At 48.9% G+C, this 18,756-nt stretch overlaps 1 protein-coding gene across 2 annotated transcripts in view; it reads left to right on the top strand.

The window, feature by feature from the left end:
- GNAO1 (G protein subunit alpha o1) overlaps positions 1 to 18,756 on the top strand; it is a 146,768-nt gene that overhangs the window by 89,552 nt on the left and 38,460 nt on the right. For both annotated transcript variants that reach the window (XM_049804385.1, XM_049804386.1), the window contains exon 4: positions 6,990 to 7,150. In XM_049804385.1, the coding sequence (XP_049660342.1) occupies positions 6,990 to 7,150 (161 nt within the window). The remainder of the gene's footprint in view (positions 1 to 6,989; positions 7,151 to 18,756) is intronic.

Raw genomic sequence — 18,756 nt, 5'->3', positions numbered from 1 at the left:
GGCTTGCAGGTTCCGTACCCAGCCCTTTTGCTCGGTGCTTTTGGGCCAGAGGACCCATCAAAGCATCCTGCTCTCAGAGGGACACTGGTGGAGTTTGCAGTGGCTCTCGGTCTCTCAGGCATGCCATCTTCTTGAACTGGAAGTGACTGGGACAGACAGAGCGCCATTTTCTCACCTTCCATTGCAGCTAGTGGGTCAGGACCTATTTTGAGACCGTTTAACATGTGTTTTCTGGCTCTCCCATCCTTGCTTGGAAAAATCACGTCAGCTATCCACCATGTTTGTCTCACCCAGCTCAGGAGCACTTCTGAGCATCTCAAGAGCAGGGGAAGAGCCTATGATTTCCTAGAACAAAGCAAACTTGGGAACGACTTGCCCTTCAGCGGCATCCCTCCTGCAGGTTGATTTCTGTGTTGTTGGGTGGTGGGTTTTTCTACCTCTCTGGTGAATGAAGTGCTATCTCCTACAGGACATAGGGTGTAGGAACTCTTACAATAGTGGTGGCCAACTGGCAGCCCAAGAGCTTGGTCTAGTCCATGCATTATCCAGTCCCCGGATTGCCAGATAGTCAGTAGTCCAAGCAAACAGGGAATATTGTTTTCTATGTGTTGCAGGAGGGGAAAAGAAGTTTATACCCACGTAAGAGCTAGCAAATTTTATTTGATCAACTACAGTATCGTACAGAATGGGTAGGAGTAAAAGTAGTACCAAACAGAAAGCAATTGGCCTGCTTTTAGAGCCATAATAATCTGTAAATCAGTCCTGCTTAGCGTCTCCCCAAATAGAAAGCAGCAGACAGAAAAAAACAACTGTAACAAGGTTTCAGGATAGAGATCCTAGACCAAGTACCAGACACACAGAAGTTGTTTGGCCAAGACAGTCAGAGGTGATGGGGCCATCTTGGCTCCAGAAGGATATGAAAAACTTTACTAATTGCTAGCCAGACAGCACAACCTCAGGAGAAGATCTGCACGTCACTGTGGCTGTCAAGTTATGTTTTCTGTACAAAATAGCCTGTCTGCTCACAGACAGACAGCAGCCCTTTGGCGTTGTACCCAACTCAGCCAACCTTTTTATGAGCTGTTTTACATGATCAGGGTAGAAGATGGCTAGCGTGACACTATGGAAAGCCAACCATCTCTAACTTAATTTGTTAGGCTTAGCTTTGCTATGTGATGCAGATTGCTAGAGAGTGCTACGCTGAGCTTTGCATCAGCCTAAACCCATCTTTTCCCAGGCCACTGGGATCTGTGTTGGGAGCGTTCTGGATCTGCCTCCAACTAACAAGAGTGCAGAGGGGATGTAGTCTGGGTGCCCACCTCAAGGTATTTTCTAAAGGGATAAATTGGAATAAATCACTGGATAGTTTTTTACTAGCTCAGTGCCTTCCAGGGTCTCTCAGCAAGCCAAATGCCAAGCAGAGGTGGGAGGCCTCAATTAATTGTTCTGAAGGTGGATGGAAGAGTGGAGGAGGAAGGGAGAAGGTTGTCCGTCCTGCGATGCACAGCAGCTGCTTCATGCCAGACAGATTTCCACAGATTCAGAGGTCAGCTCTGAAACACAGATGTGTGAGAAAGAGAGGGAGAGTGAGGAGAAGAGTCATACGTGTAGCTATTTACTCAGCGTCTACAAAAACTCCTGTGGACTTGGAGCAGGGCCCTGGATGTCTCTGGAAGAGGCGTATTCACCAGCGCTGCTTTGTTTCCAGAAATAATTCAGGCTGCAAATGCCATGAAAATAACTGGGTTTTGCTGTGATGCAGCCACACTTCAGCTGGGAAGCAGGGTCCAGATTTCTGAGATGCTCTGTAAGGAGGAGGAGGAGGTTTTCAGTTTACGAGCCACATTCTGCCCCCAAGTTACAGGACCTTGTTTCTCACTGAAGTAGCAGGGGCACGTACTGCTGTGCCTTGAGGTCAGGATCTGGGTCCCCCAAGAAGGTCCCCCTCCAGGGACATCCTTTGTAAATGCTGGATGCTTTCAAGACATCAGTTTAATTTCCCCCAGGTTCCTGACTGGTGATGGCCACTACTTTTTTCACAAGGTTGCTTGCTGATAACTAGTACTCTGCCTCTGATTTGTCTTGCACCACCAGCAAAATGCAATGCTTATCGTTTCTCCCCACTGTATGGGTTTTCTGAAATGTTCTGCGATGCAGCTTTGAGTACAACCAGCCACCAGAGGCAATTGCCCCAATGTTAACCTTTGAGATAGGCTGAGTGACAAGTATGATTAATCAGAGTAAATAACAACAAAAATGATATTTACTGGGATTTAGCTCACCAGAAGGAAAGCAGGGTACAATATGACACACTGGGTCAGCTCTCCTGTGGGTGCAGCTCTATAGGGTTTAGCAGATTTGTACCACGTGTCTTCACATAAGGCTTTGCCTTTCCTTTAAATTCTCCCCTTCCAGAAAGCTATTCATTTTTTTAAAAGAGGAAAAAAAAAAAAAAAAGTCCCCTAGTTAGTGTCCAGGCAACTTCAAAGGATCAGAGCCAGGATTTACCCTGGGAAGGTGAGAGAGATGGGGATCTGAGTCCCACTCCAGTGCAACTCTATGGCAGCCAGGACAGGAGCAGCTCTGTTGGTACCTTTGCGGGCACAGGCCATGGCTGGTGGTAAGAAATGAATAGTTAGGGGTGGTCTATATTAGCATGATGAAAAATAACTTGCTTGCAGAGATAAACATGACTGCCAATAACATCAGGCTGCTAGGAAGAGCCCCTCTCCCTTCCAGCAAGGTAACAAATTAATTGGGCTATGTGGCTGTTGCAAGCAAAGTCGCAAGTTTGCTTGCTGAGCACAGCCTGTGTGCTTGGTGACAGTGACATATGGGAGACAATTAAATAACTGTGGTTATGTCCGGGTTAGTGAGAAAACAGATCCCCTTATGAACTGGATTTATATTATGTGGCTGGTGCAAAGGTAGACAGACAGCCCAGGGTTAGAACGGAGACACGCTGACTTCCCGCTGTTTACAAGCTTCTCGTTCACATCTGCCTATGGATTTCACTGTTGTATAAAACCCCAGCCTGCCCTGGCCCTACAGAGCCCTCCCCATTCCCCAACTGGTGTGGAGGTTTGTTCTTCAATGAAGGGTTATTTGGTCTTCTAGCTTGATGGCTAAAGCCTGGATGTATAATTTACCATCCCAGGGTTTCTGGGCTCAGCTGTTTCCCCAAGCCAAGCCCAGCCTGCCAGCTCCAATTCTCCCACTGTAGGTGGACACAGTCAGCATTGAAGAGTGACACAGAGCTGAACAAATCCTGCTCTCGGTAACAAACAACCCAAACGCAATCAGCTCGGAGGGTAGGGTTTGACTCCCTATGGAAAACACAAGCCGTTGGGAAGTGGCAGCGGGACACATGGGAAAGCCACAGGGATGGGCTGGGACGCTCCTACCAAATAAGAACCAGCCTGAAGGAGACCAGCCCAACCCCTTGTCCTCCTCCCAGCCAGCGTGCACCGAAGGGACGGAGACAGAGCAGCTGGGGAAAGGCAGAGGCAGCAATGGAGGAAGCAGCCCTGCACCATTTTGTGGCTCCTTCCAGCAATCACAGGGGCAGAGCGCAGCCGATTTTTAGCTCCCCAGGTAGCTGAAATACCACCGTGATATTCATTAACAAAACCCCTGTTGGATGGGAACTGCAAGGCGGGGGGGGGGAGGGGGGGCGGTGCTGGTTGGTCTGTTTTGTTTTGCTTTATTTAATTGCTGGCTTCAGTACAGAGGCAGAGCATGGCGGGAGGCTCGGCTCCTCTCACCTCGGGAAAAGCAGAAGCGCCAGACCCGGGGGGAGGCGGGAAGGGAAAAGTCAATCAGGCAGTATTTAAAAATCTACCTGCTGGGCCCAGGGGGGCCTGGAGATTTTAATGTCATTCCCAGCTTGAGATGCAGCCTGGAGAGTGAGAAAAGAAAGGGGTATCTTCTCTTCTTGGATCCTTAATTGCTCGTTAAATCATCTAACAAATGCCTGAACTCCTGGATGGCCCCATGCTCCTTGACAGAGGGGCTTCATCCTTGGCAGGGGGGAGGAGTATTTTTAAAAACACTCATTTCACCTGCTTTTTCTGGGTCTATAAAATTGAAAGTTCAATGGTTCACCCTGCAAAATAAAACTAAGTCTGGAATGTTTTTATTACCATTTAGCAGGAGCAATAAACTTTCCTATGAGCTGTTCCCCTGCTCCAGTCTGTCAACTCTCAGTCTGCCCTGCAGGCAGCTGCCTGCACTGCGGGAGCACAACCTCTCCCATCCCCAGCAGGGACCTCCGGTGACTGCAGAGGAGCATGTATCCCCTGCCCTACGAGCTCAGCCCTGCTTCTGGCCCAAGCAGACCTGATAACCACAGCCAGAGATGCCTGCCCCTCGTCACTGCCCTTCTGCCCTGTCATCATTGTTCATCTATGTTTTCTGCTCAAACCCTCTTGCCTTGGGTCTTAAATCACAGGGGACTGCCACAAGTCTCAGTAGTGGAAAAGGTGAGGCAGCACAGAAAATGTGATGACCGTGCCATTCCCCCTGATGCTTTGCAGAAAGCAACCTGCAGTTAAGTACACAAAGCTCAGAAGAAGCCCAGACCCTGCCCATAACAGCTGGAGAGTTTCAAGTGTGCTTTGGCATCACAGTCAGGTGGACAGATCTGTGACTTACACCTATAATCCCCTGCCCAGTAGTCAAGATAACATACGAAAGACCTCCTTCCTACCTGACTGAAAGCATGGATGCTTTTTCTGCACCACCCATGCAGAAGTAACAGGGCCACACCAGACCGCAGCCCGGAGCAGGCTGGCCATTAGCAGGTTTTGTGTTATTCAGAGTCCGTGAAAAGAGCAGAATTACAGCTCCAGCAGGGCAGGCAAACCATACTGATGATTTATGAATATTCACTGAGCTCACGATGCACTCCAAGGCAGAAAACAAGCTTTTGAAATTAACTGAACTTTTCAAGGTTCTTCGTTTGTCTTGGCTTTGAGGTGTGAGTCACCAATACTATTTCTCCAAAATGAGCAGAGTCTGTACAGAGGGCTGGGAAGATTCCTGGGCACTAAAATATGAAGTTAAGTATGCTGTGAGAAAGACTTTAAGTTCATAAAGTCTTCAAAGCATAGAGACTCCACCCCATTAATTTTTATGGGATAGTGTCTCCATACAGTACTGAGACTTCTTCAGCCCGTAAAGTCTGGATGTTCAGGAGACTTGAGGCTCTTTCTCTGAGCGTTGAAATCTCCAGCAACTTCAGTTGCCAATGCTAGCAGTTTGGTGCCCTGCAATTTTTCAGCAATTTCAGTGTTCAATAAAGAGAGGCTGCAGAGGAGTTTTGATCCTGGCCATGCAGGCTATGTCATACACCTTGTCATTCCCACCCACACAATTAGGTTATTGTGGTGCTCTTCAACACTGGCGCTCGTCCACTTCTAATTGTGCCCGTGACCTAAGAAATAATCTGCTTGCTTTGCCACAAAACCTGTAACATCTTGTCCCCAGTGCTCAGGCGGTACCCAGGGAGAGCAACCCATTCAGCAGTTGGGCTCTTCCCATCATAGCTGCTAAATCTGAGCATCAGACAGGAGCATCAGCAGCACCCGGCAGGGCAGAGGACCAGGACAGCGCCTGTTGTAGCCGGGAAGGATGCGGCAGCTCTTCCAGCAGGAGATGTGTGGGCTCCCCAGGAGCTGCATGCCCAACTGAGGGTGGCTTTGTGCTCACCAGATGGGTCACTGTGATGGACAGGGGTTGTTTGTCCATGGGACAGTGACAGCAAAGCATAGGCACTGCTTGCACTCCCCTTTGTGAGACTCATGTTTCTGGTCAGCATTTGCTGATTTAGACAAAACACCCTGGAAGGCGAAGACTTCCACCTGCATTTGTCCAAGAGTGGGTTTGATCTAGCAGACAAGAGAAAAGGTAATAAAACCAGGAGGTTGTATTCACTAGTTTCTTGGAAGCACACATAAGGAGTAAGAGCTCCTCTTTTCCAATTAATTACAGCAATAATAATTGGTTTTGTTTTGGCTGGTAGAAATACGAGACTATTCCAAAATTTTCAAAGCAATGAAAGAAAAACTGCAGATTAGCCAACACCCTTGGGGTTTCAGGAGTCTGTGGGGGTTCTGGGAGATCCATTTACTGCAAAGCAAGCAGAGGGGGGTCATGAATTTGGGTGTCCTGCTTTGCAAATGAGTGAAGCATCAGCCGCTGTGGACTATTACAGTAGGGCTGAACTCAGCTATTCCAAGGCTGTCTAGACGTTCACATCCTAAATCCGACACATCTTCCGGATCCGAGTTGTGTCAGAACGCTATCCTCCAGGAAAAGTTGCTGTTCCAGCGAATCACGTTTTTCTCACCAAAAAAGATTCCATCCAAAACCAGCCAGCTGGCCCTGCCCTCACTGCCATACTCCTTAACCACGGGAGATTCCTCTCCCTCTGAGTCACAAAGCACAACAGCCAGCCAAGGTGGTCTGTGTTAACATGAATTAGCCCCTACAGCAGAGGCTTATAGCAAAGAATAAGAATTCAGGAAAAGCAAAAAAAACAGCATCTGAAAAAAAATTGTTTCTGGAGCCTTTCTGCTGTCCTTTATGATACAAATGGCCCCTACTTCAGCAAGGTTACACACTCAGTTAAAACAGGTATCGTTGCAGGATAACGATAACTTTGCTAACAATTTTAAATATACTTGTACATATATGAATTTCCTTCTGTTCCCAAGAAGCTCCACACATACGCAGTGCCGACTGGTTTGTCTGCTGAAGAGAAATATTTGTTGACGTGAGGTGGATTGCACAAATAAGCCTTTCCTTGAGTCTTCCTTGCTCCTTCCTCCTTTTGCCCTTTCTGCCGGATCATACGGTGTGGATCCTAAAGCCCCATCCCAAGAAACACAGCCTCCTTACTCCTGACGGTTTGGTGAACTGTTTCTGAAATCTCTGGCTTCCGATTCTGCCTTGAGCATCTATATAACCTCTTGTTCTTTCCTCTGCAGGCTGATGCCAAGATGGTCTGCGATGTCGTAAGTCGGATGGAGGACACAGAGCCCTTCTCTCCAGAGCTGCTCTCAGCTATGATGAGACTCTGGGCAGACTCTGGGATCCAAGAATGCTTCAACCGATCCCGGGAATATCAACTTAACGACTCGGCCCAATAGTAAGTATCCCTGTCCATAGTCTTTTGTGTTAAGAAGCTGCATTTGGGCTTGTTAAAGTTTTAACTAAAGTTAATGACCTCATAGCAGTGGATCTGAACACGGTTCTGCTTACAGACTGGGATGTATGTTGTGTCACAGGCTACTGCAAGGCAGAAAGGATCAGGCAGGACATTCATGTCCCCTCTGACCAGTCTGGGGTCAGGTCCGTGACCCCGAGGCCAGGTTCCCAAACTGCTCCCTAATGGCTCAGGGTAGGTTCCTAAAAAGAGGGATCTAGTGAGCAGGGGCAGACCAACCCATGGATGTGGCTGATGGCTTCTTTGTCTGACAGACAAGGGAAGGGTGTGATCACCTGCTTGGTATAGCAGTACAGCTCTTGGGTTTGCTTTTCTGATAGTCATACACTGTACTGTTAGGCAGCTGGATTACAGCCAAGGCTAAGGAATGTCTTTGCTTTTACAGTGGCATTGCGTTATTCTCATAATACAGTAGGTAGCATCTCTACCAATAGGGACCACACCCAGATTTTGTTTAACAGTGATTGTTCGAATCCATGGCTTTGGTTCTTCCTGTCATAAGGACAAGACATCTACCCATAAATGGCTGCTCTGGCTCTGAAGAAACATTGAGTGCCTCCCCAGTTTCAGTTAAGACCCATTTCTAATGATAATTCATCCAATCTGTTTGCCTCCACCTAGGCAAGGAGGCTAAAGCTTCTCACCCCATAATTTCAATCACAGCAGCTATTGCAGTCAGGCAAAATGTCCCTTGGCCCTGTACTCTGTCCTGGGCAGTAGTCAGTAAAACATGGTTAAGTCTAAGCGTAAGGAACAGGCAAGCACAGGGTGGTCGTTTCCCCAGTTATACCCTTGGACCTTTTGATAGTGAGGAAAATAGAGGCTTCCCTAAATGGTGACAGGGGAATGCTAAGTTCATGCTTTTGGCTTTCACAATATCCCATGTCAACAAGTTCGCCATCTGACTTATGCACTTCTGGAGTTGTTATTGCGTGTTTGGATTGTCTGGCAACTCTGCTTAGGGTTTTCCTGGATATCTATCAAAACACGAACCCAAGCACCAGCGTGGCTGATGGTTTTGTTCTGTTTGGTGGGCCTGATCATCCCCAGTCTGCACCAGCTCTTCCCATCCAAGCTGGCAAGGCAGTTAGGGAGTGCAGGATTATTTCTCCTCTTGCGGTGCTGCAGCAGAAGGCGACTGATGACACATCGCTTGGCATTGACCGAAATCCAAATGGGAAACCTGCAGAGGTGTGGTTGGTGTCACAGCATCCTACCCAACCATTTCTCACCACAAGCGACTGCATCTCAGTAAGGAACCTGACATTATGCTGCCTTTTAATCACTACTAGGTGGACATCCATGTTTAATCTATATTTCATTTCCTGTAATAGCAAAATCAGCCTTCTCTGGCCAGCAATTTTTTTTTTTCCCCAACAGAAGAAGGGTCTGGTGGCATAAACATACCTTTAGAGATATAAATGATATAAAATACCAGTCCTAATTGCATTACAACCTTGTGGAAAATTCTTCAATTGTTTTGGAGCCAATTACCTTGAGGAAAGTATTTTGATTTTCCTTCCATGCAAGATAGCAGTTGAAAATAATAAGCATAGCCCTCCCAATGTGACCAGCTGCTGGGCAATTCATCAGCAGGAGCTCTGAAACCACAAGCAGTTTCTAGACATCAACTGAAGAGGCTCTGTGCTGTGGTATTCCCAGAAATATCAATGTGTGGTTGCAGCCCAGCAAAAAGAATTTCGGTGACTGTAACAAAATCCCTTGCACCCAGAGGAGGATGCACGATCCTCCTTGCCAGGGCAGGGCTGTGCTGTCTCTCTCCATAGCAAAAGTGCTATGAGACCATAGTCCTTCACATTTGCAGACCTGCTGCCATTTAGGAGCTTCTGGTGGTTCTGTCACCAGGAGCAGAGATGCTGTCACAGGGCAGGGCACTGTAACATGTCCTGCTGCACCTCTAGGCCCTGGTGCCATCACACCAGATGGTGATGCAAGTGAGAGCTCAGTTGGCACTTATTCACGCCCAGTGGACTCCCAGTGAAAAAAGGCATATTTTTCATTTAATCCTTCAATGCTTTGGGTTGTTTTCTTCTGCATGAGTGAAAGATTTGAGACAGTTTTCTATTTTTTCCCCCCTCCCTGGGAAAAGGTCTTATCTTTATTGACACTGATATTGGATTTAAAACAGTAGCAACTACAAAATGTGTTTTCAATAGGGCTGAGAAAAACAAATTCCGGACAAGGACTGAATCTGAAGTTTCCCAAAGTTTGAAAAACACTGACAGGCAGTGAGCTGGACTAGCATCACTCTTGTTTCAGGCTTCTCTTGGTGTTAAGCCATAGGGACTGGTGTTTTGCTGCCAGAAGGGAAGTTTGCTGCAGGAGTCAGAGATCGTGCTTCACAGCTGCTCAGCACATGTTGCCAAGCCTGAAGGCACCAAGTGAGCAGGTCCTGTCATGGCCAGCACAAGTGGGACCTTCAGGAGTGGTCCAGGCACTTCCCTTTGCCCCAGAAACCACCCTCTGAATGCCCTGAATGCTTTTCAGACACCCCCCTCCACTGCCTGGCTCTTTCTAAGGAGCCACCACTTGGGCTTCTGCAAGTCAGTGCTGCTATTGTCCTACATTGTTCTTCCAGAGCTTTACCTTGATTTTTTTTTAAATGGCTTAAACAACAGGCCTTCTGTTACAGCCCCTGGGAGAGCAAGTCACAGGCTAATCGACAGCCTGCAAGAGCTAGCAGCATGGCTCTTACTAGTCTATCATTAATTTCACTGAAAATAGATATAATATTTTGCATTAACCTAAACAAGAAGTGAGTAATAGCTCTTCTCTCCTATCAAAGACAGGCAGGAGGGCATTGCTTTCCACTCTCCCATGCATGCCTGCCTAACAGTGGGGACTTCCCTGCAAAGCTTTGCTTCTTTTAGGCTCTAAAGTCAGCCTGTCCTTAGCAAGGATTTCATAGCTACTGCGAAGGAATAGTAGAAAACAGCACTTTTGCAAAGAAAAAACATGACCGAGGAAGAGGGGAGGTTCTGTAATGGGCGTCCTGTGTCTTGGACAGCAAGAAGTAAAACCATAAGGACAGCAAGAGAAAGGAAGAGAGTAAATTGTAGCAGTTGGTTTAATCTTTTTTTTTGTTACTGCATTTTTTCATTGTTCCCTAAGGCAAATTTACGGGTGGGTTGAGTTCCACATTCCTAATCTCTTGATTATCTTTTTATTCCTACTTCGTCTCCTCTTCCTTTCTTGTCTCCATGCCTAGAAGCTAAATCTACCTCCGATCATCAAAGACTCTCGGCACTGCTGATGTCTTTTTCTTCTCTAGCCAGTTTCTGTCTGTGGAAGCACATCTGTGACCCACATTTTGCTTTCAAAATCAGCAAAATAGAGGTTTCCAGCTGGTTTCCTTAATCTCCTACTTTTGTTCAGATTTTAAAATTGTCTTGTGTTGCCTGGCCTCGAGTTCCTAACTAGCCTGGTCAGTGGAGTACACTACATAGGGCAAGTTTGATCTTAACCACCCAGGGATGGGGACCTGCTTTGAATGGCCTCCAAACTTCAGGGGGGGAATGGAGCAGACGGAGCATCCATACAAGCACCAGTTTTCCGTGTGCATATCCAAACAGGCACAGGGCCCGCAAGATGTGTAGGCAGAGACAGTTTGCAAGTACACAGACACAAAAAAGCCAGAATCCATCTCAAGTTATTCTCCTCCTGCTTCCAAGTACATTGAAAGATCATTTGATAATGCCAGGGCTGTGAAACTACTGTGAAAATGTAAAATATTCTAGGCCTGCATTCAACCCATCCATCTTCACACATATCAGAGGTGTCAGGGCTAGGAAGCTTGTTGCCTTTGGCTCTCTCTGTAGGGAGCGAAGGGAGGGAGAGATGCCTCTGGAAAAGGATGCAGACCTCACTGCTCAGTGGAGAAAGAGAGATGCAATTGCATCTGCTGCTCTACCATAGCTAACCGCAACACCGCCATGTCAAGTCTGTGCCAAATACCAAGCCCAGACCAGACAACACTTTGGTCGCTCCATCTTCAAGAATTCCTCTGGCAGTGCCTCATAGAAAAGCAGCACCAAACTCAGAATAAAATACCACATTGCCTTCCTTCTCACCCTATCTCATGTGGGACCGTCTTCTGATCCCTTCTCCTTGCAAAAGAATTGTCTTTGCATGATGGTATCACCTTCCCTACTGATACTTATTGCATCCCACATGCCAACACATACTTTGCATCAAGAAAACAGCTAAGAAAGTAGAGCCAGATGTTGTTGTGATATGGTGAACAGCTTCCAGACAGAGCCCTGACAAGGCAGCTTTGGAACAGGCTGCCAGAGAGGCTATAAAATCTCCATCCTTGGAAATACTCAACACTTAGCCGCCTGAGCTAACTTTCAAACTGAATTTAACTTTGAAGTTGGCCCTGCTTTGAACAGGGGAATGGTCCAGATGAACTCCAGAGGTCCAATCCAAACCGGCACTTTTGGGTTTGTCTTTTGGTTTTTTTCCCCTCATTCCTTCTGTTATGACACCACTGGGTTTAAAAGGGAGAAGGGGTCTTCAGGGTTGGTTGCCATCTTCTTTTCCTAGCCATGCAGGACCATGCAGCTCTATGCTAATGCCCACGTCCCACAAGTCCCATGATCAAAATGTTTGCCTTGCAGGTTTAGACCGTGGGCAAACGTTTAGATCATGGGACTTGTGGGATGTGGGCATTATGCACAACTGTCAGGACATGGTCTGTTTTAATGAGCTGCAATTGCTGCTGGCTTTCTCAGACTGAAGAAAGAAAAATTATAGGTCAAGGTTTTGCATTAATATTCCCGTCAGGTGCGTAGATTCCATTTTCTCATCACAGCTTTTGCATTGGAATATGGTCTTCTGCGTGCCCATCTTACTCGTGCCTGTCATTTGCGCTCCCTTGCATTTAATTGGAGGGAGTAGCAGCATAAATGGAACAATCCAATTAATTGGGATGACTTGCGTTGTGCTATTTATTGAACAACCCACCTTTGTGTCTTGGAGCCCAAGCACCAATAAAGGAGAAAGGGAAAATACATAACAAGCAGAGATGTAGATACATTTGTCTGAATTTATGGTTTAATTTACCCCTGTAAGTAAATATGCCCACCAGCCTTGAATAATTAAGTTCCCCCTATGAAAAGCAAAACAAAACAGCTCATAAAGGCCAGAGCTGGTTGACTGGAATTGCCAGCCTTGCTCAGTTCACACAAATGAGATGCAAATAGATTTCCAGAGAGGAGCAGCTCTGCGACGTCAGCTGGTGCCGGGTCTGGAGCAGGGCTGTTTGTGGTAAGTGCGAGGTGGGGGAGATGGTGGCAAGCTGAGGATCAGCCTGGTAGAGTCTAGCAAGGCTTGGGCTTGGTAGAGGTCTCAGGCTTCATTATTATCCTCATAAATTAAGGAATCCCTATGGTTATATGGCTACACCTAGGGCTGAGTGTGAGCTGGAGGAAGGGCACAACAGGAAAGACATTGCCTTTGAAATCAGCTGGATGTTTTCTAGCATCTCACCCTTAATCTTCATCCACCTGGAGGCCCAATTTCACCAAAATTGGGTGCAGCCTCTCCAGGGGCTGCCTCTGCTGGCCCAAAGGAGGGTGGAGACCACGTCACGGTATCTTGAAGGTGGGTGTTAGGCAATGCTCACCTTCCCATCCCACCAAAGACTGCCAGGAGAGCATGAGGACTGAGCTCCCTCACCAGAAAAGTCACTTACAAGCAGGGGGAGAAGAGGTCAGCAGGACTCTGCATAACACAGCTCCATCGTAAGACATTGCCACTTGGTATAATGCCCACCCTGCTTGGCCCCTCTCAGACGCTGGCGCAGAGAAGAGCTCCACCAGACCCACTCTCTGCTGGGGCACAGCCTCTTCGTGGAGGAGAGGCCGCCCAGAGGCTGAGTCCCAGAGCCAGGCTCTTCCCTTTACCCTTTTCAAGCCACACATGCAAGTCATCAGGGAAAGGGTGAACCGTCTCAAAAGACATTTCCTGGCTGGAGCTCATGCAAACTCTAAAGAAAATGAAGGAGAAGGAAAAGCAGGAGGTCCTGGCCCTTGTGAACACCTGGTTTCTGAAGGATTATATCTGTTCTTGGTCTGTGTGAAGGTGTCTGAGATGCCATCACCCGCCCCCAGTTAACTTCTTCCGTGCAGAGGAGAAGCTGCAGAGCTGGGCTTTAAAGTGGAGCTTGTGGCAGCACCCAGTGACGTGGGAACATCCAGGAAAGCATTCACCAGCTGAACTAGAGCTCCAACGCCTTGCTTGCTGCCTTTCCATCTGAAATAGCAAATTCTTCAGCCAGCTCCACTAAAAACTCAACACCTCTTTAGATACGGATCTTGCAGGCAAAACTGGTGGTATAGTGTTGTCACATCCCCCCTCCTAATCCTCCTTTACCCCCAAAAATATCTCTAAGATCTGTCTGAAGAGACCCAGGAGATAACACAGACTGCACTGCAAGGAGGAGCAGAGAAGTTACGTAGGTAGTTCATTCCTTGGGGACAAAGCCGTAGCAGTACCTGCTACGTCCCTGCTGTTTTTCATTGCCATGTTGCATCGTAACAGTGTTGTCTTTGGCCTGGGGATTAGTAAAATCTTGACATCTTGACTAAATAAATTGCTATTTAATGACCCACCATACCAATCAGGGCTGTCCCACTTTTGGCAAAGCTCCCACCCAAAAGGGTAGGAGCCAGGCAGTAGTTCACACTGCCTGGAGGAGGGGACACTGCCAGAATTTGGGAACAATCTCTTCTCTTTTCACATTTTGCTTAGAGATGAGAAGCAGCCAGCACCACTGATAAACACAGCACAGGGCATTCACCCCCAAGGAAACCTGCTGAACCGTAGTCTTGAACCCTGGATAATCTGTTCTCATCGCCGACTGACAGACCCAACAGGAATTTCTTCCTGCCTTGCGAAGGGCTGCGGGTGACAGATTCGGCAGGAAGATTTGACTTTTTTTGGCTGAGTATTTGTGTATTTTTAGGCTGAAATGTCCTTACAAAACCAGATGGAGCTGGCAGGCTGCCACCAAGAGTTGGGGCTGGGTATTTTTTTATTGTTGTTGTTCCGTTCAGTTTGTTTTTTCACTGCTACCCCTACTGCTGTCCACAGCCCCCCCCCCTCCCACCAGCTCTGCCTTTCAGCAGGCAGCGCTCATGCCCTGCAGCTCACCCATCCACTGCGGACTCCCACCTTCCACCCCAACCTCCTTCCCACGCTGGGGCACAGCAGTGCTGGGATGCAGCTCCACAGCCAGGGAGTCAAGGCTTTCCTGGGAATCCGTGGCCCCTGCTCCTCCTCTCCTGCAGAGCCAGGGAGACCAACCTTCCCTCTCTCTTTCTGCACCTTGCAGTTTGACATACCGTGCACCCCCAGCTCTGCTGTCACAGCCTGCCCTGCAAGACAAACAAGCATCGCTCATATGGGGTGAGGGCAGGAGGTGGGGTGTCTCCCACCAGCCAGGCTCTCGGAGCATCCTATTGCTGTTTGAAGCTCCTTAGAGAATGGGGTAGCTCTAGCAATGCAGATGTCCCTCTGCGTGGGTAATTCTTGCTTTATGCCAGCTAGTCGGCATCCAGCTCATCGGTCACTGGGGCTGCGAGCCCCGTCCTCCCCCCGCCCCCGCAGCACATGTGGCCAGGTGAGGACCAGCCGGCTGCTCTCAGCCTCGTGGTTCTGCAGTGTGTCTGCAGGCAAAGCTGTCAGGAGGCCACCATGCCGTGGCTCTTCTTCACACGACTGGCGTCAGGTCTAGCACCGTCTGCAACACTGGGAGGCGAGCGCAGTGGTGGTGCATGGTTTCCCTACGTATTTGCTGTCCGTTTGAAATCCTTAAATGGCAAAGAATGGCAGGAACGTGGGAATTTCTTCGTAGCCGGGCTTCAGGATGGAGCAAGCCGTCTTCCACTCGGGTCTGCAGGCACCAGTGGTGACAGTGTGACAGGGAGATGCTGCCTGCCCCCTCCTCCATGGGTCCTATCCCTGAAATCATCCCGGTTTGGAGAGAAAATTTGCAAAAGGACTGTGCCGCAGTCTGGGGAGCACACGGCAGCACGTCGGGAGCTCTCGGGCGGAGCTGCCTGCCACCGGCCATGGGATGAACAGCTCAGAAGGAGCAACTCCAGCCCAGGACAAGCACTGCCAGGCAGGGCAGAGAAGCTCCGTGCACTCAGGATGCAGTTATCTCCCTTTCCCCCTCCTTCACGTTTTCACGGCCACCAGTCTTTCCCTGCCCCAGGTGTCTCAGCATGACACTCCCCTCCCCTGACCACAGGAGGTGTGATCCCTCCATCGGTCACCCGGTCTCCCGTCCTGCCCCTGCTCAGGGGATGCACTGTGCTGGGATGGTGCCATTCATCAGGCCCCACGGTGCAAGAGAGCCCAGAAAGCGTTTGAGTGACTGCTAGAGGTGTGGAGATGCTGCCGTTCCCCCCGCCCTCTCTCAGGGTCCACATGTGCACCCCCTGCTAGAAGAGGGGGAGCAGTGCAGCATCCCTACGCTCAGGTGTTTGAGGTTAGGAGTTAAATCCAAAACCAATCATGAGCTTAGCCAAAAAGCCCCCGTTTTTCAATATATATTAAGACAACCATTGGAAAATTGCTTTTATCTGCTGCTTCTTAAGCCCTCTGGCTTATACTTTAAAGCCTTTTGTCTGTGAACAGGAGAGCTGGAAAGTCCTTTTTTATTTCCTTAAGCAAATAGTCCATCTAATATCCAGCCTTGAGGGGCTGAGGCTTTAAGAGAGAGCAAAAATGAAGGGGAAAAAAAAAAAAAGAAATGTAGCAAACATTGTGACACTTGCCATAAAATCACAGGACTTGGCAACAATGGGGATGAAGCACCGGGAGCTGTGCCCACAAAGGGAGGGTGGCGTGGCCTCTGGTAGGAAGGCAGAGTTCCCAGGCGCCCCCCCGAGAGCCCGTGGTGCCCTTTGGTCAGCAGGTTGAAGGTCCTTGTCTCGGTTCCCCGATGGGGACAGTAAACACACTCCTATTTATGAGATGCCTATGTCCACGGTGGTGAGAGCAGCGAAGGGAGCAGCAGAGCAAGGCAGGAGCCTGTTGGCTTGGGCAGGGAGGCAGAGTGTGGCGGGGGGGTGTCCGGGTGAGCCCCACAGGAGCAGAGTCCCAGTGCTTGGCCAAGACAGTCCTGCCGAAATTGGGATTCACCTGGTGGAGCCCCAGGCACTGATCTTTTCACAGACTAATTGATGTAATAGCTCTAATTAGCCTTGTAGCAAACACCACTTTGTTTCTTGCTTATCCAGGCCAAGCGCTGAGCCAATATTCAGCCCCCAGCCATTGATTTCCTACTGCTTTTTAGGTGGGAAAGGGGGAAATATGGGGTTTCTTTCTCCACATTGAAGACATTTGGGCACGGCCAGTGCTGTGCATACAATGCAAACGTGGGGCATCTCGGAGGACACCCAACACTGGGGGCGTTTGGCCATAGGCCGCATGGCCGAGCAGGTAGGAAGGGCTGTGCTTTCCCTTGGGGTTTCATTAGCAGCCCTGCGGAGAGCAGCAGGCATGGCTGCTCCCCAGCCCGATGCCTCTGGCTCCGCAAAGTCGGCAGGACCTGGGCGGGGGGGACATGTCGCCCAGCTGTGGCCCCATCCAGGGCTGGGTCAGTGCCAGGGGTGGCCTTCCTGCCTCCTCCCTCTCTTGGAGACCTGACAAGGGGTTCAGACCTGGTTTTTTCCCCAACACACATGCTGATGAGACGATCACTGATTTGGGCAGGGGAACCGAAGGCAGCCGAATGTGACACTACTGCATTGCTGCCTTGCATGCCACTCTCCCATACAAGCCAGGCATGAGCCCAGCCAGCACAGTGAGCCAGATGATACACTTTAGGCACATTTTTGACCTTTTCCTTTTATTCTCTTTTTCTTTTTCCCTGCAACACACAGAGCTAGTGTTAGGTCTGTATCAGTTCGTTCATCCGTACCTTTTACACTGACTGTCTATTGGAGTAAAAACAACACTGAGACTGTCGATAAACTATTATTTCACCTTCTCCAGATCTGTTCCTTGCCTTCAGACCACTGGTATAACACACAGATCCAAACTCACAACTCCTATTTTGCCAGCCCCCATCAGAAAACCCTCTAATTTCCCGCAGGCTCCTGACCCCCCCCCCGCCAGCAGCTCGTGCGCAGGCTCTCAGGGTAATTCTGCCTGGGCTATTGTGGACAGGCACACACTCACTCCGATCTGCGGGCACAGGCTCTGGGCAGGGTTGCTTAGTTTGGTCACGACAGCACAGTTCAGTGCAGAAGGAGGCTGGAATACAGCAGAGTGAACACCCGTCCTTGTGCCAAAATCCTCAGGCTTACACCTTCCCCACCTCCGATATGTTTAATGCATTTAAATGCTTGAGTGCCTGGAGAAGGCACCTCCTCTGAGGTCCCTGGGGGTCTCTTCTGGAACTGAATTTTTGGGGAAAAAAGGGGAGGAAATGGTGCTGAGCCTAGATTTTAGGCAGCACCTTCTCCATGCTGCTGAGAGGGGAGGGAAGAGATACAGGGGAGAAAGAAACCAGGCACAGACCGCACCATGGAGCCACGCCAAGGAAATGTCAGCTTGGGTTTTGGCGGTTAGTCCAAGCCTTGCTGGGGATTTATGCTGCACTTTGCTTCGCTGTAACCCGTTCCCTGCTAGGCTATGTTGAGCAGCAGGTTTGCTGGGACCACCAGCACTGGAAAGGAATTCAGTGCTCCAAAATTTTAAGCCCAGGCCATGAAACACCCCACGAGCAGTCACTATAGCTCTGAGGCTCTGACAGCACTTTTAATGGCATCAATCAGCATTTCCCAATCCTTCAGTATTGCTCTTGGTATGTAAGGTTTGATGATAGCATAAGAACCATTTCTAAATCCTCGTTCAGGAAAATACCAGCCAGTACATCCTACTGAGCAGCTTTAATGTCAGTTTAAACATTTTCAGCTAAACAGCTCCACAGTCTTGCAATCCCCAACATGAGAAATACTGCACCTGGGAATGTGCTGAACAGTGAGGCCAAATCTGCAATGGGCAGGAATAGAAGACAGAAGGGGAAAGAGGAGACTGACACTAGCTAGCAGCTTCTGAAAGCTGGGAATTGATAACTGAGTCCAGGCAAAATTCTTTGCTCAAATTAAACTAATGTTGGAAGCAGCAACTCTGCATTAAGAAATCCCCCGAGGAGTATCTCATTGAACAAAAATACGTAAACAAAGAAATGACACAAATATAGAAGTTACAAATAAACTCAGGAAAAAAAGCTACACATTTCTTCCCAGTAGCTCAAATACCTCTATCCTACCCAGGGAACCATCCTTAAGGACATAAGAGCCTCTTCCCGACCCACGATAAAGAGCTGCATCTTGTGATCCAGAGTCTCGACCAGGTCCCACCTGCATGCAGTGATGGCAGCGCCAGTCCTGAAGGTGACAGAGGGGAGCTTTTAGCGCAGACACCCCGGCCATGCCTCTGGGCGACTCCTTCCCACCTACCTGGGCAGGGCTGGATGGGTTTCCCAC

Source organism: Accipiter gentilis, chromosome 7, assembly GCF_929443795.1.
Source record: "Accipiter gentilis chromosome 7, bAccGen1.1, whole genome shotgun sequence".
NCBI lineage: Eukaryota > Metazoa > Chordata > Aves > Accipitriformes > Accipitridae > Astur > Astur gentilis.
The sequence above is the reverse complement of the archived record's forward strand: the minus strand, read 5'-3'. Positions and strand labels throughout refer to the sequence as shown.